Source organism: Macaca fascicularis, chromosome 8, assembly GCF_037993035.2.
Source record: "Macaca fascicularis isolate 582-1 chromosome 8, T2T-MFA8v1.1".
NCBI lineage: Eukaryota > Metazoa > Chordata > Mammalia > Primates > Cercopithecidae > Macaca > Macaca fascicularis.
In genome coordinates this window covers 107,416,136-107,443,604 of record NC_088382.1, presented here as the reverse complement: position 1 = coordinate 107,443,604, position 27,469 = coordinate 107,416,136, and the positions used below count along the sequence as shown (strand labels likewise).

The 27,469-nt window shown below is 46.1% G+C and overlaps 2 protein-coding genes across 2 annotated transcripts in view; one reads left to right on the top strand and one right to left on the bottom strand.

The window, feature by feature from the left end:
• LAPTM4B (lysosomal protein transmembrane 4 beta) overlaps nucleotides 1-25,941 on the bottom strand; it is a 74,929-nt gene extending 48,988 nt beyond the window's left edge. The window contains 6 exon segments of the mRNA XM_045398534.2: nucleotides 25,427-25,567; nucleotides 25,569-25,666; nucleotides 25,669-25,736; nucleotides 25,738-25,774; nucleotides 25,777-25,806; nucleotides 25,809-25,941. Of these exon segments, the coding sequence (XP_045254469.2) occupies nucleotides 25,427-25,567; nucleotides 25,569-25,666; nucleotides 25,669-25,736; nucleotides 25,738-25,774; nucleotides 25,777-25,806; nucleotides 25,809-25,926 (492 nt within the window). The 5' untranslated portion in view covers nucleotides 25,927-25,941.
• On the top strand, nucleotides 19,976-20,882 carry LOC102123721 (small ribosomal subunit protein uS13-like). The gene has a single exon (XM_045398535.3). The coding sequence runs from the start codon at nucleotides 20,018-20,020 to the stop codon at nucleotides 20,411-20,413; it is 396 nt and encodes a 131-aa protein (XP_045254470.2). The 5' UTR covers nucleotides 19,976-20,017; the 3' UTR covers nucleotides 20,414-20,882.
• Nucleotides 25,942-27,469: the final 1,528 nt, after the last annotated feature.

The window sequence follows — 27,469 nt, the reverse complement described above, 5'->3', positions numbered from 1 at the left end:
TGGAGTCAGGCTGGCCACAGGCAACTTCCTCAGTGGCTTGACTCTCAACACTAAGCCCCACCCATGGACCCATCCAGGGAGCAGACAAACATTCCCTAAGGTGGAAATGCTGCCAGCCCATTCAGTTGCAGCCAAGTGCACAAGGCTTGGAGTGAAGACAACAGCAGGATTTTACCTCATTCCCCCTGGCCCAGGCACCATAGAGCAGTGAACAACACACACAAACACAGGCAGCAGTGCTGGCGCCAGTGGTTGAAAAAGCACAAAAACTTTCCAGTGAGTCAGCTACACTCTAGAGTTAAAGGTAAGCAACCCAAGTTGTCTCAGTTAATCAAACATTTTACAGATTCAAATCAGTGGAGCTTTGAGAGCTTTGAAGCCATCTAGGAAGCAGTTTCAGAGAATGAATGCAAAGCTACATAGTGGATCCAGGATCATCCTCCTGCAATAACTCTTTCCAGGCCAGGCCAGGCCAGGCCAGGCCAGGCCAGGCCAGTAGTCCTGTCTTCTGAATACTGCCCTTAGCTACTTTAAACTCAGCTCCTCTAAATGAAAATCACCTTCTTTAACACCTTCCACTTCTGCTCCTCCTTATTTGTTCTCTAACTTAAAAAATGGCCTCGCTATTAAATAATTAATGAAAAACATTCAGGCACTATGCTAAGTGCTTTATGTGGAATCTCTCTTAAGTCCTGCAATAACCTAATGAAGTGGGTACTAAATTATTCCCATGTTATACATAGCAAACTGAGGCTCAGAGGTTAAAAAACACTGCTCAGGAACAAACAAACAACTAAGCTGTAGAGATGGGATTGGAATCCAGGAATTTAGATTCCAGAACCTAACCTCTACAAGTCTCCTGTCCATACACGAAACTTGATCATCTGAGTTTACCATCTTTATCCTGCACACCCAACCAACCGCAAAATCTTGACCATTCTGCCTCTTCATTTCTATTTCCTTTATTCTTCCTGTCACTGCTCGACAATACACACACATATTAACTTTGATGGGGCTGGGGTAGTAAGGATCGCAGAGTTTAAGTGAGGCACCAGCTAAGATTGGGTTGTTGTCTGTTAAGAGACAAGGTGTCTATATTGCCCAGGCTGGCCTCAAACTCCTGGGCTCTAGCAATCCTCCCACCTCTGCCTCCCAAGTAGCTGGGACTACAGGTGCACATCATTGGGCCAGGCCAAGACTGGCTTGTTACTTCTTTACTATTCTAAGTTCAGAAACTTATGGCGGAGTTCTATGTTTCACTCTTCTCAAATGGAGTGAAGATATGAATAACCTTCATACAGAGAGAGAAGCCTCTTACTAACAACACTAACTAATGGCATATCCTACCACAAAAATCATATTTGGGCTGAACACAGTGGCTGTCTGTAATCCCAGCACTTTGGGAGGCTGAGGTGGGAAGATCACTTGAGCCCAGGAGTTCAAGACAAGCCTGGACAACATAGTGAGACCTCATCTCAACAAACAAAAAAATGAGCCAGGGATAGTGGCGCAGGCCTGTAGTCCCAGCTACTTGGAGGCTGAGGTGGGAGGATTGATTGCCTGAGCCCAGGAGTTTGAGACTACAGTGAGCTGATGCGTCACTGCACTCCAACCTGGGCAACAGAGTAAGACCTTCCCTCAAAACCAAATAAACAAAAATCCACATATTTGGAAATACCTGTTTAAAGGAAGTATAAATGTTTTACAGAACATCCATTCAAGAGTTTATTTTTGGCCGGGCACGGTGGCTCATACCTGTAATTCCTCTACTTTGGGAGGCCGAGGTGGGTGGATCACTTGAGATCAGGAGTTCGAGAGCAGCCTGGCCAACATGGTGAAACCCTGTTTCTAAAAATGCAAATTAGCTGGGCGTGGTGGTAGATGCCTGTAATCCCTGCTACTCAGGAGGCTGAGGCAGGAGAATCACTTCAACCAGGGAGGCAGAGGTTCCAGTGAGCTGAGATCGTGCCACTGCCCTCCAGCCTTGGTGAAAGAGTGAGACACTGTCTCAAGGAAAGAAAAAAAAAAAAAAGTTCATTTTTAAATGACAATCCCAATTGGTTGTTTCAGGGTTACTGTAGGATTCGAAGTAACTTCTGTTTTTCTTTTTTTTTTTTTTTTTTTGAGACGGAGTCTCACTGTGTCACCCAGGCTGGAGTGTAGTGGCATGATCTCGGTTCACTGCAACCGCCACCTGCCAGGTTTAAGCGATTCTCCCGCCTCAGCCTCCCGAGTAGCTGGGATTACAGGTGCCTGCCACCACGCCCGGCTAATTTTTGTATTTTTAGCAGAGATGGGGTTTTTACCGTCGTCAGGCTGGTCTTGAACTCCCGACCTTGAGATCCACCCAGCTCAGCCTCCCAAAGTGCTAGGATTATAGGCGTGAGCCACTGCGCCTGGCTGGAATAACTTTTCTTCCTGTGTTTTCCAAATTGTCAAATAAAAGCCAATTGCTTTTTGAAAAAAATTATGAGAATAGGCACTTCCCAGAGTATACATAACTAATTTAAACAGATATTACAAGCATGTGCTTAACCAAATACCTGAAGGTACAAAAGAATATACAGGGAAAAGTTACCTTCTCCGTCAAAGGCATCTGAACCAAAGCGACTCCATTACGAACAGGGGTTTGGTAAAATGAGGCTAAGACCCACTGGGCTGCACTCCCAGGAGGTTAGGCCTTCTAAGTCACAGGATGAGACAGGAGATCAGCACAAGGTACAGGTCACAGAGACCTTGCCGATAAAACAGGTGATGGTAAAGAAGCCGACCAAAACCCACCAAAACCAAGATGGTGACAAAAGTGAGCTCTGGCTGTCCTCACTGCTCGTTATGCACTAATCATAATATATTAGCATGCATGCTAAAAGATACTCCCACCAGCACCATGACAGTTTACAAATGCCATGGCAACGTCAGGTAGTTACTCTATATGGTCTGAAAAGGGGAAGAACTCTCATTTCTGGGAACTGCCCACCCCTTTCCTGTAAAACTCATGAAAAATCCACCCCTTGTTTAGCATATAATGAATACATAATTATGGTATTATCAGTGGAACAGCCCAAGCTACTGCTCTGCCTATGGAGTAACCATTCTTTTGTTTCTTTACTTAATAAACTTACATTCACTTTACTCTGTGGACTCAACCTGAATTGCTTCTTGCACGAGGTCCAAGAACCCTCTCTTGGGGTCTGCATCAGGACCCCTTTCCAGTAACATCTCCACAGTAATTATTGTAACAGTATCTTGTTTCTCTCCAAAGATCCAAGAAATTTCATAGCACATTTTAAACTGTGATTAACAAAACTATTTGAAGAAAACTTTTCATTACAACTCCAAGGCTTAAAGGAGGCACAGGCCAGTCCCACAACTGGCATTATGATATACGGCAAAGATGTTATTTGATAAACTGTCAAGTTTTCTTGTCATTTCAATCCCTCTATATTTTTTAAATTTATTTTTTATTTTATTTTTTGAGATGGAGTCTCGCACTGTCGCCCAGGCTGGAGTGCAGTGGTGCAAGCACGGCTCACCGCAACCTCCGCCACCTGGGTTCAAGTGATTCTCCCGCCTCAATAGGCGCCTGTAGCTGCGATTACAGGCACCTGCCACCACGCCTGGTTAATTTTTTTGTATTTTTATGAGAGACAGGGTTTCACCATGTTGGCCAGGTTGGTCTCGAACTCCTGACCTCAAGTGATCCGCCTGCCTCAGACTCCCAAAGTGCTGGGATTACAGGTGTGAGCCACTGCGCCCAACTCTTCTATACTCTCATTTTTGAGAAAAGGTATGTGGAAAATTGTGGACTGAAATAAGATCAAATGAAATAAGAGGAATGCCACTCAAGTTAGTTATCTTACCTCTTCACATCTTAACAAGAACCATATTAAAAGCTTTTGTTTACTAGTTTTCTAGATCTTCTAAAGCCAGTGTTACGGACCTGCTTTACACATGTGCTTTCCTGTACTCTCAGTCCCCAGGGACCTGTTAACCCTTAATCAGCTTATTATTCCCTTGTGGAGTCTACTGATCATATATAGCTACTAATTGCCTACAACACATACTTGCTAAGTGCTTAGGAAGAACTCCCCGGGACTCAGAACATGAAGTTAAATACATCATGTACCCAAAAAACAAAAAGCATAAAGCAGTGAGTGTGACAAGAGCTCAGAGAAAGAATCATGGAAGTTAAGGAGAGTTACAGTCAGGGGTTGCAGGGACCTGCAACAGAGATGGTAGCATTTGAACAGGAACTCGAAAGATGAAGATTTGGAGCCTGAGGGGTATGGAAAAGAACAATTCCAAGTATGAGCAATGCCACTGAGACGAGGACATGTCCTCAAGACAGCAAGTTCAATGTGGCTGGAACGCCAGGGTAGGGGGGTATGAAAAGAAATGTTAGAGGATAGAACCAGAAATGTGGGATGGGGCCAGGTGGTGAAGAGGCCTCGAAACTAGGATAGAAATTCTAATAGTTAACGAAAATGCTATAAAGGTTTTTGAGGAAGGATATAACATGATCAGAGCTATGTTGTCAGAAAGAGCAAACAGGCAGAAGTAGGAAAGCTAAATTAGAGGCAGGAATCCAATCTGGTGTTAAATAAAAATAATAAGCGGCCATTGTTGCAGATTGAGCTCCTGCACAATAGGGTCCCAACACACTAGAACACAAACCAAAATGCAGTCACCCATGCTCAGGTTCACGATAACCTGAAGTCACCTGATGCTAACTAACAGTTATTTTTGTATTGTTCTGTCTCCCTGCCCCTGCCTTACAAGAAAAGTCCCTTTTAAATGATCCATCTGCTTTTAGTTCTTTGTTTCTGGTTTGTTTCTGGTTTAGTTCTTTGATTCTGGTTTATTCAGCCCATTTCTCTCTAAAAAGCCAAGCTCCTCTGCTTAGCCCCCAGGATACTCATATGGGATGAAGTGTTACCCAATTCTAGAAAGCCAATTAAGATCTTTAAACTAAATTGTTCTAATTTTGTCCTTTGACCCTGGAAACACCTACGATAGTCTGGCTAAGAAGTAATAGGGCACTTCATCTCTAATTCGCATGATAACCCTGTGAGATGGTCATCTTCCGCATCAGTTGGTCAGGTTTAGTGACTTTATCTTAGCGCCTATGTGTGGGAGAGCCAAGGTTGGAACCCCAAGACCTTTCCACATGGAGGCAGAATTACTAGAGATACAGTAACTGACTACATGCAAAGAACACAGAAAAAGCAGCAAAGAAGACCTGAGACTTCAAGCCTGGTGACAGGATGTATCTTGTCATTATCAGAAATGGAAAAGGTCAGTGGAAGGACAATGACAATGTCGATTTTAGATACACTGTGCTGAAAGTACTTGCAGTATATCCAAATAATCCTATTTTTAGCTTATCCATCTGGCCTCTAACCCTCCTCTTTGTACTCGCCCTATGGTATTCATGTGTGCCCTGTTTTTCTGTTTGCTACTGGAGTTCTGACAGCCTGATGCTGTCAGATACTTACATGCCTTTCTGCCCTCTCCTGTTCCATCTCTATAACACATCACATGGTGTCTGACAACAGAGTCCTGGCTGCTGGCTCAGCGTGTCCTTCTTACTCCAGAGTGGGTCCTGGGTCCTACACCTGCCAGTGTCATAAATGCTGTAGTAACTATTATCACCCACTCTGTACCTCTAGCCCTGTGGTCTTTCTCTCAGGGGACCAAGTCCCCTTCCAGGTGCCCTGGTTCTTCATGAGGCAGTCCAGATAGAGGGGACACAGATAAAACAAAGATATGACAGGTACGCTGCTCATTACACATCACAAATGACTCACCACTGTGGCTTTTAATCAGTGTGGAACTTTCCTAATATAAGAAGGTCTGTGCACCACCACGTATCTACCGTATTATTATATAAAACCTCAACTGTTGGATGGGAATCTGGCACACCATGAATGATGTGAATAGAAAATGGGGGCCGGGCGCGGTGGCTCAAGCCTGTAATCCCAGCACTTTGGGAGGCCGAGACGGGCGGATCATGAGGTCAGGAGTTCGAGACCATCCTGGCTAACACGGTGAAACCCTGTCTCTACTAAAAAATACAAAAAACTAGCCGGGCGAGGTGGCGGGCGCCTGTAGTCCCGGCTACTCGGGAGGCTGAGGCAGGAGAATGGCGTAAAAACCCGGGAGGCAGAGCTTGCAGTGAGCTGAGATCCGGCCACTGTACTCCAGCCTGGGCGACACAGCGAGACTCCGTCTCAAAAAAAAAAAAAAAAAAGAAAATGGGGAGCCATGAGGACCTATGTCTGTGCAAAGGGGTTGGGGTTAGGATTAGCCATGGTAGCTACTAAACCCAGACAGATGGAAAAGGTCAAACATGAGTCAAAACCCCAACAACACTGGGTAAGAACTTCCTGAAAGAGAGAAAATGGCAGTCACTCAATCATCCATTCTAACCGAGAATAAAACATCACCACAAATGAGAACGAAGACGACGCTCAGGCTTGCCAGGAGCAGATGACGTAATGCCTACAGCTGATCTAAATGCAAAAGAGGGGACACACTTATGCTCTAATTCAGTTAATGCTCACTTATATTTGGGCTTTGTTTGTTTTTTTGTGTCATGAATAAACTGTTCCTATTCTATTTACAAACTGATCCTGTGATGTCACATATTTTTCCTTGTTCTTAACAATGATTACTTCCACATGTAAATAAATCCAACTTCTGTAATTTCTTAAGTGGTGTTAGGTCCCTGAATATGTTCCAGGAATTCAAAGTGCTTTTCACCCATAAATCATCTATCAGATCCCAAATAAGAGACCTGCAGCTTGAATCTAAACAACTGAAAACGTAATTGTCAGCTCTCCTTTTTAAAAGCCTCAATTAAAAGAAAAAACCTTAAGAACATTCAAATCCACTGATACAGTAATTAAACAACGATCAGAAATTTACACAGGTTGTATCCAAAAATGATCATTGCAGACTTATCTATAATAATGAAAACTTGAAACAAAAGCAGAATGACTGAATATTAAAGCCAAGTAACAGAATCCTATACAAGCACTAAAATCATATTTTAAAAAACGTTAATGACAGGGGGCCGGGCACGGTGACTCACACCTATAATCCCAGCACTTTGGGAGGCCGAGGCCGGTGGATCACGAGGTCAGGAGATCAAGACCATCCTGGCTAACACGGTGAAACCCTGTCTCTACTAAATATAAAAAATTAGCCAGGCGTGGTGGTGGGTGCCTGTAACCCCAGCTACTCGGGAGGCTGAGGCAGGAGAATGGCGTGAACCCGGGAGGCGGACCTTGCAGTGAGCCGAGATCGCGTCACTGCACTCTAGCCTGGGCAACAGAGTGAGACTCCATCTCAGAAAAATATATATATATAATAATAATAATTAGCCAGGTGTGGTGGTAGGCACCTGTGGTCCTGGCTACTCTGGAAGCTGACACAGGTAGATTGCCTAAGCGCAAGAGGCTGAGGCTGCAGTGACCTGCGATCATGCTACCACACTGCACTCTGAGTGACAGAGTGAGATTTTCTGTCTCAAAAAATAATAATAAATAAACATTATAATCTGATATGCTGTTTTTTGATACTTGGCTAATTTCTATATTCCAGTATGTGGAAATTTTTTCTAAAAGCTATTAATGGGGCTGGGCATGGTGGCTCATGCCTGTAATCCCAGTACTTTGGGAGGCCGAGGCAGGTGGATTACCTGAAGTCAGGAGTTTGAGACCAGCCTGGACCACATGGTGAAACCTTGTCTCTCAAAAATACAAAAATTAGCCGGGCGTGGTGGCGGGTGCCTGTAATCCCAGCTACTCAGGAGGCCGATGCAGGAGAATCGCTTGAACACGGGAGGTGGAGGTTGCAATGAGCCAAGATCACGCCACTGCACTCCAGCCTGGGTGACAGAGTGAGACTCCATCTCAAAATAAATAAAAAAAATTAAAATAAAATGAGAGCTATTGATGGCAGATATGCCTCTCATTTGGACTCTATTTCAATGGGCAAATCACATGGAAGTTTGAATCAGACTCTCAATATGGTCCTGTTCTGATATTAAAATAAACTTCTTCTCATGCTTGTTACTTCAATTCAAATAAATATGATAAATATATTCTGGGGGAAAATAGATTTATTGTAAAATCCTATTTGCCTAAGAAATTCACTAAATTAGTTCACCTACTATGTGCCCAACACTGCTTGAAACTGGGTTGTACAGAAATTATTAAGACATGGTCCCAAGCTGGGCGTGGTGGTTCACACTTGCAATCCCAGCACTTTCGGAGGCTGAGGTGGGAGGACTGCTAGAGGCCAAAAGTTCAAGATGAGCTGAATTTTTATATTTATTAATAAATTTTAAATTAGCTGGGTTTGGGAGGCCAAAGCAGGTAGATCACCTGAGCTCAGGAGTTCAAGACCAGCCTGGCTAACATGGTGAAACCTCATCTCTACTAAAAATACAAAAATTAGTCAGGCGTGATGGCAGGTGCCAGTAATCCCAGTTACTTGAGAGGCTGAGGCAGGAGAATTGTTTGAACCTAGGAGGCAGAGGCTGCGGTGAGGCGAGACTACACCATTGCACTCCAGCCTGGGCAACAGAGCAACAAAAAAAAAATGTAGCTGGGTTTGGTGGTATATGCTTGCAGTCCTAGCTTCTTGGGAGGCTGAGGTGAGGGTTAATGCTTGAGCCCATGAGTTCAAGGCTGTAGTGAGCTATGATGGTGCCACTGCTCCCCAGGCTGGGCGACAGAGCAAGAACCCCAACTCTTAACCCCTGTCCCATTTGTCCCAGCAGCCCTAGCAGCTGCAGCATTTATCCTGAGATAAGTTTGCCACAAAATATCTTGCTTTTATTATTATTTTTGCATTCCTCTAGTATATCAATTTGGGAAACAACAGACATTCTGTTTACAGCATTCAGTTTTAATAGGGGTATTTCCACATACAAAATATATGAATTCTCTATCGCTGAAAGTGTCAAATCCTACAAAACAGCATTCCTATGGATGATGTTAACATCATTCTTGAACAGTTGTTGGCCGAAGATTCATTTGAACAATCCCATTTTTCTGAAATAGACAACACTGATGTTCTGTTTAGAAATAATTCCAAGAACAATTTTTATATTTTATTTTACAATGAAAATCACTCAGATTTGCTTCAGCCTCATAGGGTGTGTTTACATAAAATTAAATGAGTGCTGAGAGCAAGCTAAACCTTTTTTTTCTGAACAGAAAAATGGTTGAAAAAAAAAGACATGGTCCCTGTGCCCAACATTAGTCCAGTGGGAGAAACATACATCAACAGCCAAGTAAAATGTAGAATAAACGCTATAACATTCATTAACTCATTCATTCAGTTGTTCAAAAATTAATCTATTATGCAACAAATATATGCCAGGCACAATGCTAAGCATCACATATATATTATGGCAAAGCCCTCAAGGCAGCCTATTATCTAGTGGGGATGATAATAAATTGGATGTTCTATTCAGAGTGAAAACAAATTATGTTACCTTATCAACAACAGTATTTTTTTCATTCTAGAGTTCCTAGTTATTATTTTCAAATCTGTCATATCCTTTGTATGATTCCTGAGGTGACATTATTAACACCAGAAAGTAACAGACCTTAAACATCTTGAGAGACAAAAATTATAGCACAAACAATTTTAGGGTATCAGATTAAGTGACTAATTGACCGCTATGCTGGGCGCAATGGCTCATGCCTGTAAAACCAGCACTTTGGAAGGCGAGGAGGGCGGATTACTTGAGGTCAGGAGTTTGAGACCAGCCTGCGCAACAGGGTGAAACCCCATATCTACAAAAAATACAAATAATTAGCTGGTCATGGTGGCTCACAACTGTAGTCCCAGCTGCTTGGGGAGCTGGGGTGTGAGGGACATGGAGCCCAGGAGGTCAAGGATGCTGTGAGCAGAGATGGTGCCACTGCACTCCAGCCTGGGTGACAAAAGTGAGACCTATCTCAAAAAAATAAAAATAAAAAAGAACTGACTGGGCCGGGCGCGGTGGCTCACACCTGTAATCCCAGCACTCTGGGAGGCCAAAGCGGGCAGATCACAAGGTCAGCAGATCGAGACCATCCTGGCTAACATGGTAAAACCCTGTCTCTACTAAAAAAAATACAAAAAGTTAGCCCGGTGTGGTGGTGGGCGCCTGTAGTCCAGGCTACTTGGGAGGCTGAGGCAGGAGAATGGCGTGAACCCAGGAGGCGGAGTTTGCAGTGAGCCGAGATCGCGCTACTGCACTCCAGCCTGGGTAACAGAGCAAGACTCCGTCTCAAAAAAACAAAAAGAACCGACTGTTAAAAAAAACTATAAGGCACGCAAGCAGTAAAACGAGTCACTCTTGGCAATCCCTGGAGTTGGATTGTAATGGCGGCCATTGTAAGTTGCTGAACTTCTAAGTCAAAGGATGGTCTCGGTCTCCTTGGTTACAGACTCTGAGAGAAAAAGTTTAAGGAGTCAAATGGATGTTGTACCTTTTATTAGAGCTCCATTTCAGTAGATATAATTTTTTAATATATTATGTAAGTTTTTTCCCCCCAAATTCAACCAGGTCCTTCTGATTCACCAGTTTAGTCAACACAGTACCATCCTTTGAGGACATCTTCCTCATAGGTGATGAATTAAACCAAGAAGCCACCATCCCCACACGCACTATTTTATATTATAAAAACAGTGCTGCCTCCCTATCAAGTCTGATCATTACTACACCGTTCTACAGATGAGGATTCAGACTTCAGGGAAAATATGCACATACCATGTTCATAAAATATAGTTGCATAAAGTTTTCAACTGACATTCAATTGTTGGTGCTTTGATTACAATTGCCATATAAGCTCTTACCAGTAACCCAGGTTCCTCCCAAGAAGCCACCACACCCCATTCACAGGCCCTGGCCAACTCTGCTAAACCAATCCCTGGCAGTAAGCTCAAAATTCCTTTCAAGGGAGTGCTCCAGACAGCAAATCACAAGGTCAGGAGATGGAAACCATCCTGGCTAACATGGTGAAACCCCATCTCTACTAAAAAAAAAAATCAGCTGGGTGTGGTGGTGGGCGCTGGTAGTCCCAGCTACTCAGGAGGCTGAGGCAGGAGAATGGCGTGAACGCGGGAGGCGGAGCTTGCAGTGAGCCGAGATCGTGCCACTGCAATCCAGCGTGGGCGACTGAGCGAGACTCAAACAAACAAACAAACATCTCCTAGCCTCCCTCACAGCTAAGGTCACATGTCTTCTTTTTGGTTACTGGGATGTAAGTGAAAGTGATGTGTGCATTTTTTCTATTTCACATCCTTAAAAAAATAAAGCTGATTGTCCTCCAGATACCCCTTTCTCCCTTATGGCAGACCAGGACACAAACCTGGTGCTTCAGCCATGAAGACAAACACAAAGGAGGCAGCCTTCTTAGAACCCAGAGAAGGAATCCATGCACAATATTTGGGATGGTGGAGCTATACCCCCACCCCGCAGCCTGGGTCTCTGGATAGCTTCAAGGAACAATGTTGGCCAACACTCCCTAGACTGTTAACAGGAGAGAAATAAACTTCTACCTTCCTGCAGTTTTGCGTTTGTTATATCAACTTTATAGCATAATTGGCTCACCTCCAGTTTTGCAACCCCTAGGCCCATTACTGTTAGTCAACACAAATCTGAGTACCTACTATAGGTTAAGGGTTACTGCTTCACCATCTCTGCACCATGGAACCAACTGGCTGTGTAATTTTAGTGGCTCAAGGTTTTTTTGTTTGAGACGGAGTCTCACTCTGTTGCCAGGCTGGATTGTAGTGGTGCGATCTCAGCTCACCACAACCTCCGCCTCCCGGGTTCAAGTGATTCTCTTGCCTCAGCCTCTGGAGTAGCTGAGACTACAGGCACGTGCCACCATACCTAATTTTTTTTGTATTTTTACTGAGTTTCACTATGTTGGTCAGGCTGGTCTTGAACTCGGGACCTCGTGATCTGCCTGCCTCGGCCTCCCAAAGTGCTGGGATTACAGGCGTGAGCCACCACGCCCAGCCTTGTTTTTTTTTTTTAAGTTCAATCTTACGTTTACTAATAATTTGAAATTACATTTCCTCAAGCATTTTTTTTAACCTTTCCCTGACTGAGAAACAATTTCCCTTGGAAACTGTAACTGCAAAGACTGTAACTAAAACTGTAACTAAACTCTTAAAAAAAACGTTAAAAGCAACTAAAGAAGTGTGGTCTTTGTTTACTTTTTACTTTCCTTCAAGCACAATGAGTTAACCAATAACTCAACAACTCTCATTGAGTCTCCAAAAGCTCTACTAAAAGTCTCAAGAACTGGGAGGAGGAAAAGGAGTGCTGCTAGGGCTCACACATTATTTTCACTAGCATTCCTTTATGACCAATGACAAATCAGCCCAAAAGGTGGTGGGGCAGAATGGGACAACTGTGGCCTCTTCCTTCAGGGCCAAGATTCAAAGTTAAATTGACAAAACAAATATATTACTCATTCAAACATAATACATATTGTAGGACAAAACTCACGTTAACTACTTAATAATTTATGCTAAGTTACTGAGAAAAGAACTTTTATCTGAGGAATGCAAGTCTTTATTATCAGGCCCAGAGAGACATTAAAATGATACAGCAATCACTTTCTACTCCCCCTCCCTTTTGAGCTATCTCTTCAGCTCTTCCAACTGATTGCTATTGCCACAAGTAGCTACAAATTAACCTAATAATGCATAGTTATACAATGGATAGCCAATCACGAACCAATGTTGTTTCTGCAAACCAAGGACGATTCCTGGCAAACAACTTTGTATCAGTACACTCCCTGTTCCTCCTTTCAGTCTTTAAAAATCCATTTATAACTGCTGCTAATCTGTGTGTGTATAGTCAGGGCAATGTCATTCTGTATTCTGGGGTTGCAATCCTCAAGCCTGGCCCAAACAAACTCTCTACTTATATTAATTTTGCCTCAGTTTCTTCCTTTTAGGTCGACAATAGATATATTTAAAGAGAATCCCAGAGGGATTGGTATTAAACAATTTTGATAGCAATCTTTATTTATTGGCCACCTTGTCTGTCTAATGAACTTTTATGATAAAAGTGTGATAAGGGGCTCAGGCCTGCAATCCTAGCACTTTGGGAGGCTGAGGCAGGGGGATCACCTGAGGTCAAGAGTTCTAGACCAGCCTGGCCAACATGGTGAAACCCCATCTCTACTAAATTAAGCCGGGTGTGGTGGTCCGCACCTGTAATCCCATGTACTCAGGAGGCTTGAACCTGGGAGGCGGAGGTTGCAGGGAACTGAGATGGCGCCATTGGACTCCATCATGGGTGACAGAGTGCCACTCTGTCTCAAAAAAAAACAAAAAGTGTAATAAAAGCTTAAAAAGATATTGAATACCACTGAAATCTCCAACAACCAATGTTCTATAGAACTCCCTTGATCCTTTATTAGATGAGGGAAACCTGTACTTTAAAAATCCAATGTCCTTCCCTATCTAAATCTATTCAATTCCTTAAATCAGATGGAGAAAATCTAGGTGGCAATGAGAGGTGACAATGTGCTAGCAGCCCTCGGCCTCCGGCCTCGGCTTCCACTCTGGTGGCACTTGAGGAACCCTTCAGCCCGCCACGGCACCGTGGGATCCCCTCTCTGAGCTGGCTGAGGCTAGAGCCTCCTCCCTCTGCTTGCAGGGAGGTGTGGAGAGAGGCACGGGTGGGAACCGGGGCTGCGCTGGCCAGCCGGTGTGAATTCAGGCGGGCCTAGGCGCAGGCTCGGCGGCCCGCACACGGAGCGGCAGGCAGGCACCCCGGGCCCAGGGCAGTGAGGGGCTTAGCACCTGGGCCAGCAGCTGCGGAGGTTGCCCCCGGTCCCCCAGCAGTGACTGCCCGCCAGGCCGCACTCAAATTCTCCCGGGGTTTAGCTGCTTCCCCATGGGGCAGGGCTCGGGACCTGCAGCCCGCCAGGTCTCAGCTCCCTATCTGTCTGATCTCCCTACCTGCGGTGGGCTCCTGTGCCGCCTGAACCTGTCCGAGGGGCTCCACCCCCTGCTCGGTGGCACCTGGTCCCATGGACAGCCCAACTGAGGAGTGCAGCTGCTTCCCCACCAGGCAGGGCTCGAGACTGGCAGGCAGCTCCGCCTGCAGCCCTGGTGCAGGATCCACTGGGTGAAGCCAGCTGGGCTCCTGAACTGGATGGGGACTTAGAGAACTTTTATATCTAGCCAGAGGAGGATCGTATGTGCACCAATCAGCACTCTGTATCTAGCTAACCTAGTGGAGACTTGGAGGACTAGCACTCTGTGACTCTGTCTAGCTCAAGTATTGTAAACGCAACAATCAGCACTCTGTATCTAGCTCAAGGTTTGTAAATACACCAACTGGTACTCTGTATCTAGCTAATCTAGTGGAGACTTGGAGGACTAGCACTCTGTGACTCTGTGTCTAGCTCAAGGATTGTAAACGCACCAATCAGCACTCTGTGTCTAGCTCAGGGTTTGTAAATACACCAATTGGTACTCTGTATCTAGCTAATCTAGTGGAGACTTTGAGGACTAGCTCTCTGTGGCTCTGTGTCTAGCTCAAGGATTGTAAATGCACCAATCAGCACTCTGTGTCTAGCTCAGGGTTTGTAAATACACCAATCAGCACTCTTGTGTCTAGCTCAAGGTTTGTAAATTCACCAATTGGTACTCTGTATCTAGCTAACTCTGTATCTAGCTAACTAGCACTCTGTGACTCTGTGTCTAGCTCAAAGACTGTAAACACACCAATCAGCACTCTGTCAAAACGGACCAATCAGCTCTCTGTAAAATAGACCAATCAGCTCTCTGTAAAATGGACCAATCATCAGGATGTGGGTGGGGCCAGATAAGGGAATAAAAGCAGGCTGCCCCAGCCAACAGTGGCAACTCCCTTGGGTCCCCTTCCACACTGTGGAAGCTTTGTTCTTTTGCTCTTTGCAATCAGTCTTGCTGCTGCTCACTCTTTGGGTTCACACTGCCTTTATGAGCTGTAACACTCACCGCGAAGGTCTGCAGCTTCACTCCTGACAGCAAGACCACGAACCCATCCACCAAAAGAAAGAGGCTTGAGACACATCTGAACGTCTGAAGGAACAAACTCGGGACACACCATCTTTAAGAACTGTAACACTCACCACGAGGGTCCGCAGCTTCATTCCTGAAGTCAGTGAGACCAAGAACCCACCAAGTTCAGACACAGCAAGAGAGACCTGTATCACTCACTAACTGGTAAAAATCCCTATCCATCTTATTCATACCATTAAGAGCTGATACCTGCTATAGTTTGTATCTAGAGAGCTATATATAACATACTGCCTGGTTTTCTAGCCATCTGAAATAGCCTGCCATTTTAATCTAACTTAAAAACTGCTTTCATTGGCCAGGCGTGGTGGCTCACGCCTGTAATTCCAACACTTTGGGAGGCTGAGGTGGGCAGATCACGAGGTCAGGAGATCGAGACCATCCTGGCTAAAACGTTGAAACCCCATCTCTACTAAAAACAAAAAAATTAACTGGGCATGGTAGCAGGCGCCTGTAGTCCCAGCTACGCAGGAGGCTGAGGCAGGAGAATGCCTTGAACCTGGGAGGTGGAGTTTGCAGTGAGCAGAGATCACGCCACTGCACTCCAGCCTGGGCGACAGAACGAGACTCCATCTCAAAAAAACAAAAAAACAAAAAACAAAAACAACAAAACAAAACTTTCATCATATCACTCCTGTTCATAACTCTTCAATGATTCTCCACTGCCTACAGAATAAAATCCAAACTCTTTAGTCTACTATTTAGTCTTTTACAATCTAACATAGTGGGGAAAACACCAGGCAGTAAAGATGACACAATTGTCACAAATCAGTCTGTTATTCTATCCTGAAATTACGGGCCAAGTCATAGAATCTGACAGTTGGAAAGAAGCTATTAAATGAACATATCACCATCATGCATGACCCAGGGTTGCTCTGAGGTCTATAAGAACAAACGTGAACACTCACTGAAAGCTATCAATCACTCTACGAATACAGGATGCTGGTCTCACTATCCTGTAATGAGACAAATCAATAGTTGTTGAACTTCTCAGAATACAAAGAAGAGAATCTATTAGGCTTGTGAAGGGGTGAAGAAAATTCTCTCCCCTCTACAACTTCTGAAGGTTTGATCATTTGAGCCTAATAAAGAAACTGATAATAGATCAACAGCAAGGCATACAAATGTATTACATGCACATGCATACATGGGAGTCACAGGAATAAGAAAACTCGAAGGGCCAGATGGTTTAAGTTTTAATACCATCCTGAAGTTACAGAAAGAGTAGGGGTTTAGATCATGGCAAAACAGGTTATGGGAGGGAGGGATGGAAAGGCCTGGCTAGGGAAGGTGGTCTTGTTATGCAAATGAGACCTCACAGGTAGCAGCCTTGAGAAAGGATACTTGGTAGCCAGTGGTATGTGGTAAACTTCTCTATTAGACCTTCAAAGGTGTCAGACTCTCAATCCCTTGGTTAATCTGTCCTAGGTCTGAACATGGGGGATGGGGTGGGGAGAAGGTGTGCTCAGAAAAAGCCTGGCTGTTTATTTCACTAATGCAGATTTTCCCTAAAGATGCAAATCTCCACAAACAGCAGCTTTTCAGAGCTATTCGTGTTTGCAGTTTCTCTAACACATCTTGAAATATACAGAAGAGGTGTATTTCGGGTGAGATATTCTGGTTTCCTTTACTTCAGTAAACAAGGAAACTGAGTTTCCACGTGAACAAGTGGATTCTTTGAAAGACCAGGTCTGCACTTGTATCCCAGAACTTAAAGTATAACAAAAAAAAGAAAAGTAAAAAGAAAGACCAGGTCATAAAGCCAATGAGAGCAGCTACTCAGGCCTCTTTCATCCTTTATAACCTGATACACGAACTACCCTGTGAATAGTGTCGGGCACAAAGAGCCATTTGGTATGTATTTGCTGTGTCTAAGTTCCTAAAAAACAACTGAACGAGGATATATGAAAAAAAGAAAAGGCCGGGCGCGGTGGCTCACACTTGTAATCCCAGCACTTTGGGAGGCCAAGGCGGGCAGATCACCTGAGGTCGGGAGTTCGAGATTAGCCTAACATGGAGAAACCCCATCTCTACTAAAAAATAATAACAATAATAAATAAAATACAAAATTAGCCAGGCATGGTAGCGCATGCCTGCAATCCCAGCTACTCAGGAGGCTGAAGCAGGAGAACTGCTTGAACCCAGGAAGCGGAGGTTGCAGTGAGCCGAGATGGCACCATTGCACTGCAGCCTGGGCAACAAGAGCAAGACTCCGTCTCAAAAAAAAAAAAAAAAAAAAAAAGGCCGGGGACGGTGGCTCACACCCGTAATCCCAGCACTTTGGGAGGCTGAAGCAGGTGGATCACGAGGTCAAGAGTTCGAGACAAGCCTGACCAACATAGTGAAACCCCGTCTCTACTAAACATAAAAAATTAGCCAGGCATGGTGGTGCATGCCTGTAATCCCAGCTGCTAGCTACTTGGGAGACTGAGGCAGGAGAATCGCTTGAACCCAGGAGGCAGAGGTTGCAGTGAGCAGAGACTGTGCCACTGCACTCCAGCCTGGACAACAGAGTAAGGCTCTGCCTCAAAAAAAAAAAAAAAAAAAGCCTGGAGTGGTGGTGTGAGCCTGTAGTCCCAGCTACTTGGGAGGCTGAAATGGGAAGACTGCTTGAGCCAGGGAAGACAAGGCTGCAGTGAGCCATGATCGTACTACTGTACTCTAGCCTGGGCAATAGAGTGAGACCTTGTCTCAAACAAAAAAAAAAAAGGTCAGGCATGGTGGCTTAGGTCTATAATCCCAGCACTTTGGGAGGCTGAGAGGAGCAGATCACCTGAGGTCAGGAGTTCGAGACCAGCCTGACCAACATGGAGAAATCCTGTTCTCTACTAAAAATACAAAATTAACTGGGTGTGGTGGCGCATGCCTGTAATCCCAGCTACTAGGGAGGCTGAGACAAGAGAATTGCTTGAACCCGGGAGTCAGAGGTTGTGGTGAGCCAAGATCACACCACTGCCCTCCAGCCTAAGCAACAGGAGCAAAACTCTGTCTCAAAAAAAAAAGTCCCCAAAGTCTTGTGCAAGAATGTTCAGGGCAGCTTTATTTATAATAGCCCCAAATTGGAAATAACCCAAATGTCTAATATCTGGCAAATGGATAAACAAATTAATACAATAAAAACAATACTCGGCCGGGCGCGGTGGCTCAAGCCTGTAATCCCAGCACTTTGGGAGGCCGAGATGGGCGGATCACGAGGTCAGGAGATCGAGACCATCCTGGCTAACATGGTGAAACCCCGTCTCTACTAAAAATACAAAAAACTAGCCGGGCGTGGTGGCGGGCGCCTGTAGTCCCAGCTACTCGGAGGCTGAGGCAGGAGAATGGCGTGAACCCGGGAGGCGGAGCTTGCAGTGAGCCGAGATCGCGCCACTGCACTCCAGCCTGGGTGACACAGCGAGACTCCGTCTCAAAAAAAAAAAAAAAAAAAAAACAATACTCAGCAATAAAAAGCAACACTCCAAGAACATGAGTGAATCTAAAAAGTTATGCTAAGTGAAAGAAGCTAGATACAGAAAGGTACATACAGCATAATTCCATTTACATGAATAAGCAAAATTTACCTACAGTGATTGGGTGTATGGCAGGGATTAACTGGGAAACAGCACAAGGGAACTTGCTAGAGGTTTGGAAATGTTCTCAAGGAATGTGGGTTACATTACAGAGGCATTTGTCAACTCAACAAACTACATTTAACTGTGAATTTTGCCAGGCACGGTGGTTCACGCCTATAATCCCAGCACTTTGGGAGGCTGAGGCAGGCAGATCACCCGAGGTCAGGAGTTCAAGACCAACCTGGGCCACATAATGAAACCCTGTCTCTACTAGCAATACAAAAATTAGCCAGGCGCAGTGGTGGATGCCTGTAATCCCAGCTACTCGGGAGGCTGAGGCAGGAGAATCGCTTGAACCCAGGAGACGGAGGTTGCAGTGAGTCAAGATTGCACCATTGCACTCCAGCCTGAGCAACAAGAGCAAAACTCTCATCTCAAAAAAAAAAAAAAAAAAGGCGAGCGCAGTGGCTCACGCCTGTAATCTCACTTTGGGAGGGAAGGCGGGTGGATCACAAGGTCAGGAGTTCAAGACCAGCCTGACCAACATGGGGAAACCCCGTGTCTACTAAAAATACGAAAATTAGCCCAGAACACGCCTGTAATCCCAGCTACTCAGGAGGCTGAGGCAGGAGAATCGCTTGAACCCAGGAGGCGGAGGTTGTGTGAGCTGAGATCATGCCACTGCACTCCAGCCTGGGCATCAGGGCAAGACTCGGTCTCAAAAAAAAAAAAAAAAAAAAATTTGTAGTACATAAATCACAACTCAATAAAAGAAAAAAATAAAGAGACAAAAAAATGATCTCTAGTAATAAATACCTTAAGTCTCCCAAAGTAGCTTGGCCCAGAATTTTAAAAATAGTAATAATAATAAATACCTGAAGTCAATATACTTTATTTCAGGACTGAAGGAAAACTTTTATTATTCCAAGCCAAAACCAAAACACATGCACAACTTTTAAAAGTAAAACAGTGAAAACAGAACAGATTAAAACATCACTCAGGGCCGGGCGCGGTGGCTCAAGCCTGTAATCCCAGCACTTTGGGAGGCTGAGACGGGAGGATCACGAGGTCAGGAGATCGAGACCAGCCTGGCTAACACGGTGAAACCCCGTCTCTACTAAAAAAAAAAAAAAAAAAAAAAACTAGCCGGGCGTGGTGGTGTCGCCTGTAGTCCCAGCCTGTAGTCCCAGCTACTCGGGAGGCTGAGGCAGGAGAATGGCCGTAAACCCAGGAGGCGGAGCTTGCAGTGAGCTGAGATCCGGCCACTGCACTCCAGCCTGGGCGACAGAGCCAGACTCCGTCTCAAAAAAAAAAAAATCACTCAGGCTTCCACAGGAGGCCTACATGCCGCCGCTTGTGCTGCCGCCATGTCTCTAGTGATCCCTGAAAAGTTCCAGCATATTTTGCGAGTACTCAACACCAACATCGACGGGCGGCAGAAAATAGCCTTTGCCACCACTGCCATTAAGGGTGTGGGCCAAAGATATGTTTGTGCGGTGTTGAGGAAAGCAGACATTGACCTCACCAAGAGGGCAGGAGAACTCACGGAGGATGAGGTGGAACGTGTGATCACCGTTACGGAGAATCCACGCCAGTACAAGATCCCAGACTGGTTCTTGAACAGACAAAAGGATGTAAAGGATGGAAAATATAGCCAGGTCCTAGCCAATGGTCTGGACAACAAGCTCCGTGAAGACCTGGAGCGAATAAAGAAGATTCGGGCCCATAGAGGGCTGCGCCACTTCTGGGGCCTTCGTGTCTGAGGCCAGCACACCAAGACCACTGGCCACCGTGGCCACACCATGGGTGTGTCCAAGAAGAAGTAAGTCTGTAGGCCTTGTCTGTTAATAGTTTATATACAAAAAAAAAAAAAAAAAACTCAGACCATATACCAACCATGGGTTTTTAAGCTGTCAAGTAAATCACCAAAGTTCTCTAGCCTCAGTTTTCTCATCTGTAAAATGGGAATAAGAAAATCTACCTCACCAGCAATATGTAAAAATTAACCTTATGCAAAGCATCTAGTAAAGTACCTGACACTCAGAGCCTTAGTAAATGGTATTGGTAGGAATCAACAATGAGAAAACATATAAAAAAGATCCACTTTACCTATCTTGCAAAACAGGAAATTACTTAAATGAGCCCTTATTGTGGACTCTTTTACTTTTTTAGGTTTGTTTTTTTTTTTTTGAGACGGAGTTTTGCTTCTGTTCCCCAAGCTGGAGTGCAATGGCACGATCTCGGCTCACTGCAACCTCCGCCTCCCGGGTTCAAGTGATTCTCCTCTCTTAGCTTCCCAAGTAGCTGGGGTTACAGGCACAACCACGCCCGGCTAATTTTTTATATTTTTAATAGAAACAGGGTTTCATCATGTTAGCTAGGACTCAAACTCCTGACCTCAGGAGATCTGCCGGACTCAGCCTCCCAAAGTGCTGTGATTACAGGCGTGAGCCACCGCGCCCGGCCTGGACTCTTATTTAAATATCTGCCTTTTCTGAAAACTCTCCACTTTCTTTTATTATTATTATTATTATTTTATTTACTTTTTTTTTTTTTGAGACAGAGTCTGTTGCCCAAGCTGGAGTGCAGTGCCGTGATCTCGGCTCACTGCAACCTCTGCCGCCCTGGTTCAAGGGATTCTCCTGCCTCTGCCTCCCCAGCAACTGGGATTACAGGTGCCTGCCACTGCACCCAAATAATTTTTTTTTTTTTTTTTTTTTTTTTTGAGACGGAGTCTCGCTCTGTCGCCCAGGCTGGAGTGCAGTGGCGCAATCTCGGCTCACTGCAAGCTCCACCTCCCGGGTTCACGCCATTCTCCCGCCTCAGCCTCCAAGTAGCTGGGACTACAGGCGCCCGCCACCACGCCCGGCTAGTTTTTTGTATTTTTAGTAGAGACGGGGTTTCACCATGTTAGCCAGGATGGTCTCGATCTCCTGACCTCGTGATCCACCCGCCTCGGCCTCCCAAAGTGCTGGGATTACAGGCTTGAGCCACCGCGCCCGGCCGTACCCAACTAATTTTGTAGTTTTAGTAGAGATGAGGTTTCACCATCTTGGCCAGGCTGGTTTTGAACTCCTGACCTCATGATCCACTCACCTCGGCCTCCCAAAGTGCTGGGATTATGGGCGTGAGCCATCCACACTCGCCCCCCCGCTTTTTTTTTTTTTTTTTTTTTTGAAATAAGAGTCTTGCTGTCGTCACCTAGGCTGGATTTTCTGCCTCCAGAGTTCAAGCAATTCTCTTGCCTCAGCCTCCTGAGTAGCTGGGATTACAGGCGCATGCCACCACGACAGAATAATTTTTGTATTTTTATTAGAGACGGGATCTCACCATGTTGCCCAGGCTGGTCTATAACTTCTGACCTCAAGTGATCTGCCTAGCTCAGCCGCCCAAAGTGCTTACAGGTGTGAGCTTCTGTGCCAGGCCTCTTTTTTTTTTTTTTTTTTTTTTTTGAGACAGAGTTTTACTCTGTCACCCAGGCTAGAGTGCAGTGGCACAATCTTGGCTCACTGCAACCTCTGCCTCCCGGGTTCAAGCAATTCTCCTGCCTCAGCCTCCCGAGTAGCTGGGATTACAGGCCTACACCACCGCGCCTGTCTAATTTGTATTTTTAGTAGAGACGAGGTTTTACCACGTTGGCCATGGTTGGTCAGCCTGGTCTCGAACTCCTGACCTCAGATGATCTGCCCGCCTCGGTCTCCCAAAATGCTGGGATTTCAAGCGTGAGCCACTGCACTTGGCCTCTTTTTTTAAGAGACAGGGCACACTCTGGTTGCCCAGGCTGGAGTGTAGGGGTGCAATCACAGCTCACTGCAGCTTCAAACTCCTGGGACTCAAGCTGGGACTACAGGTGTGGGCCACCACACCTGGCTCATTTTTAACTCTCCACTTTCTGATAACTGACTCCATTCCATACAGATTGCTGGCTGAGAGAAGGAGTTAGGACAAACTAGGGAAGGTGCCTCGTTTTACAGTGGTCCTGCTCCCTAGTCACACAGCACTCTCTTTAAAAAGTTCACGAATGTCAAAGTTTAGGACAACCAAAGAGTGAGTTATAGAGAAACGCCACACTCTGAGACGAATTCAGGAGTCCTTTATTAGCCGGCGACCCAGAGACAGCTAGTGCTCAAAATTCTCTCCGCCCCAAAGAAGGGGCTAGATTTTCTTTTATACTTTGGTTTAGAAAGGGGAGGCGGGGGAGTCCAGTTAAAACAATCTTACAGAAGTAAAGTAGGCCAAAAGTTAAAAGGATAAATGGTTACAGGAAAGCAAACAGTTCCAGGTGCAGGGGTTTTAAATCTATCACAAGGTGATAGACGCGGGGCTTTGGGTGCTATTAACTGGGTGAATTCCTGGTAACTGCGGATATGGCTTGCCACAGTGTCTTATCAGTTAATTGCATTCTTGGATGCGCTGGGAGTCAGCTTGCACAAGTTAAAGTCCTTGAGGAAGGGGGTGGCTAAGGGGCTGCAAGTGAAGGCGCCAAGATGGAGTCTGTCTGGCTCTCTTAGCTAAGGGAGAGTCAATTCAGATTAGAACAAGGTAGGGTATCACAAAATTATATTCAAAGGTCTGAGTGAAACTCATTACTTAAAAAAAAAAAAAATCAAATGGCTTACATTGCCTTGCGAAACGCGAAAGACTATTTATAAAGATTACCAGTACTTAAGCAAGGTTTCCCAGAAATAGGGTTTACCTTAAGCAACATTTTTATTCACATCTGCTAGAAAGCTTTCTAATTATCTTTCAAAAGGCCATTTATTTCCAAATGCTAAGACAAGCACACCAGTAACTACTTTCCACAGAGAGTGTGCTCAAACAGTAGACAAAGCATGCTGAGTACTCTTGTATCACACCAACTCTGGCTGGCTGGATTACAGCCAACAACAGGGCTCAAGTAGGATTTATCTTTCCTGTAGATCACGTAGTACATTTGCCTAATGCAATGCCCTAGATTTCACAAATTACATTCACTGATGTACTTGCAAGTCGGCAGATTTGAACATTTTCAAGGAAGGCAGACACTTGTATAAAACAGTCTGTCTTGATCATCAATAAAAGCACCAACTATTTTGAGCCACCTACTATCCTTTTGCTATAATTTTCAATTTCGGTAAATAATTTATTGGCTTTCAGCAAAGTCGAGGTTTAGCTAATATGCGATGTTCCATCTGTATTTACACTGCACAGTAAGAACCCACACACGCTAAATATGTTTGAAATATTTTCAAGCCAAAAATTTATATTGTGTGGCCATGATAGGCACTGACTAAAGGAAACTTGAAACTATAAATAGCACAGTGAACACCATATGCCTGGGGTGAAATGTTTTGCTTAAAATGGTACAAGGAAGGGGTTCACAGTTAAGACAAAAAGTCCATATTCTATCCAAAAATGGGCCCAATAAACAAACAAACCACACACACACATACTCCTAACTCATTAAAGAGATAATTTTTCTCGGCGGGGCGCAGTGGCTCACTCCTGCCTGTAATCTCAGTACTTTGGGAGGCCAAGGAGGGCGAATCACGAGGTCAAGAGTTCGAAACCAGCCTGACCAATATGGTGAAACCGTCTCTTTTTGTAAAAATACAAAATATTAGCTGGGCATAGTGGCGGGCGCCTGCAATCCCAGCTACTCCGGAAGCTGAGGAAGGAGAATCGCTTGAACTCGGGAGGCGGAGGTTACAGTGAGCTGAGATCGTGCCACTGCACTCCAGCCCGGGCCACAGAGTGAGACTGTCTCAAAAAAAAAAAAAAAAAAAGAAAAAGAAAAAAAAAACCTCACTGAAAAAAGTTACATATGCCATTTGTCTACCATTTTCAGGGCATTTCCTCGCGATGCAGTGGTATTCACTGCAAAGCAACTCGGGTCTAACTCTCCATCATGATGTCACAAAACCCAAAATGCAGTGGAATCCGACTCAGTGCTGGTGCAGTCTAGGGGTGCCAACAACCAGTGCAGTGCCGGCAGGTGCAGGGCAAGACTCCATCAGGTTTCCTCACTACCTCTGAAAATCACTGCTCCTCATACAAAAAAAGACTTTAAAAGTTCCAACCAGGAAAAAAAATGCCAGATTTGCCTGCTAAGTCTGTCAAGAAAAGGTCCCAGGACCAACTGTCCATGGGCAGGAAAAATGTGGGTGGAAAATGGCTTCCCCGGGCAGATGGAAATGCAGTAAATCCCACTCACATCCCTTCCCGGAGTAAGGGCGTTAAAACATGGCTGGGGGGAGGGGACCTATTCACAAGAGGATGCCAAGAACCCCCAACCACTTCAACTCGGGATCCGAACGTGCGACGGCGTGAAAGCGCAGGCGACCTTAGCGGAGACGCGGCCAGGGAACGAGCATTGACAAATCCGCAACCCTGACCACACAGCTGCAAAATATGCGCCGTCCCCAGCCGTCGAAACACAAAGCCCACGGGTTTTAAGAAGAAAGGAAACACGTGCTCAGCAGATAAGCTCAAGAGTTTCTCGGCCCCGGGTGCTCCCTACGCGACGCCGCAGAGCTGCGCGGAAGCTGGAGACCGGCGACCCGCACCACCTGGGCGCCAAGGCTCGGGTGCGGCCCTCCACCCCGCGCCCCTGGCCTCCCCCGCTGTCTGCGCTGGCCCAGCCGGGGAAGCGCGGACGCTGCACCCAGAGAATTAAGTTTCTAATAATACAACTTTAGGCGGATAAGCGCGCCTCACCCCACCGCGAGGCCGGGCCAGAAGCCCAGCTCGGGGCGCGGAATCAACCCGGGGTCCGGCGCCGGGCGCGCCGCGCTCACCAGATACCAGACGCCGAGCAGGATGGTGCCGGTGCGGACATGGCAGCACAAGCAGCAGCTGTTGGAGTAGAACCGCGTCCAAGGCGCGACCATCTTCATCGCTCCGGGCGCAGTGGCGCGAGCGCGCGCCCAAGTTTTCAAGGAGCGTCGACCGCCTCGCCTGGGGCCCGCCGCGCCGCTGCTGACGGCTCCTCCGCCGCTCCGGCTCCCTGCCCTCTCGCCCGTGCGCCCGCCGGCCCGCTCCTCGATCCCCCGAGATCTCCTAGCGTCTGCTGCGTCCGGACCCTGAGCTCCGAAGGCGGTGGCGGCGGGGGAGGGGGCGGGGCGGACTCGGCCATGTGACCCGGCCTGTGACGTCATCGCGGGCTCCAGCCAGCTGCGGGAGCAGCGAGCCCCGGGTGAATAAATCCATCAGCGTGCACCCTCGGGCGGTCTCCCAGTCGGCCATCAGTGGAGGTCCCGGCCTTCCCTTTTTCATCTGGCCATTCGTGTAACTGCATTCCGTAGTCGAGATTCTTTTAGTCTAGTTCCTTGTGGTTTTCTTCCCTTCTACTACTTTTTTTTTTTTTTTTTTTTTTTTTGAGAGGGAGTCTCGCTTTTGTCGCCCAGGCTGGAGTGAAGTGGCACGATCTCCGCTCACTGCAACCTCTGCCTCCCGAGTTCAAGCGATTCTCCTGCCCAACCGCCCCAGTAGCTGGGATTACAGGCGCCTACCACCAGACCCGGCTAATTTTTTGTGTTTTTAGTAGAGGTGTGGTTTCACCATGTTGGTCAGGCTGATCTGGAACTCCTGGCGTCAAATGATCCACCCGCCTCCGCCTCCCAAAGTGCTGGGATTATAGGCGTGAGCCACCGCACCCGGCCCCCTTCTACTTCTATCTTGCAGGTAATCGATACAGCTCCTATCACTTATCTTGCACGAGAGAAAGGAAAACTGCGCGGTGCTATTCCAGTCAATTGCAGTACTTTGAACCACCACGGAGAGCAATTTGTCTCCGCTTCCCAGCTCAATTACTGTGGTAGTAATCTTTTCCTAGAAAATAGGATGTATGTCAAGGACATCCTTGCTGTGCTTCAGGTAGCATTTTTAATCATGAGTGCAGCTCTAAAGATTCAGCCCCAGCCTGGGCAACATGGGGAAACCCTGGCTCTACAAAAAATACCAAAATTGGCTGGGCGCAGTGGCTCACGCCTGTAATCCCAGAGAGAGACAGGACTAGTGAATTTTCTGGGGCGACTAAGAATTCCTAAACCTAGCTGGGGAAGGTGACCGCACCCACCTTTAAACAGGGGGCTTGTAACTCAGCTCACACCCGACCAATCAGGTAGTAATGAGGGCTCACTAAAATACCAATTAAGCTAAAAGCAGGAGGTAAAGAAATAGTCAAATCATCTAATCCGAGAGCACAGGGGGAGGGACAATGATTGGGATATAAACCCCAGGCATTCGAGCTGGGAGTGGGCAACCCCCTTTGGGTCCCCTCCCACTGTATGGGAGCTCTGTTTTCACTCTGTTAAATCTTGCAACTGCACATGCTTCTGGTCCATGTTTATTCCACTACAAGCTGAGCTTTCCCTCACTGTCCACCACTGCTGTTTGCTGCTGTGGCAGACCCGCAGTTGACTTCCACCCCTTTGGATTTGGCAGGGTGTCCCCTGCGTTTCTGATCCAGCAAGGCACCCATTGCGGCTCCAGTTTGGGCTATAGGCTCACCATTGTTCCTGTGTGGCTAAGTGCCCAGGTTCGTCCTAATGGAGCAGAACACTAGTCTCTGGTTTCCACGGTTCTCTTCTAATAGAGCTATAACACTCACTGCATGGCCCAAAGTCTCATTCCTTGAAATCTGTGAGGCCTAGAACCCCAGGTCAGAGAACAAAAGGCTTGCTGCCATCTTGGGAGCTGTGAGAACAAAGACCCACCCATAACACCAGCACTTTGGGAGGCCAAAGGCGGGCGGATCACCTGAGGTCGGAAGTTTGAGACCAGACTGACCAACATGGAGAAACCCCATCTCTACTAAAAATACAAATAAAATTCGCTGG

Coding starts and splice junctions, on each gene's coding strand:
- LOC102123721 (XM_045398535.3), top strand. CDS start 20,018: ATGTCTCTAGTGATCCCTGAAAAGTTCCAGCATATTTTGCGAGTACTC.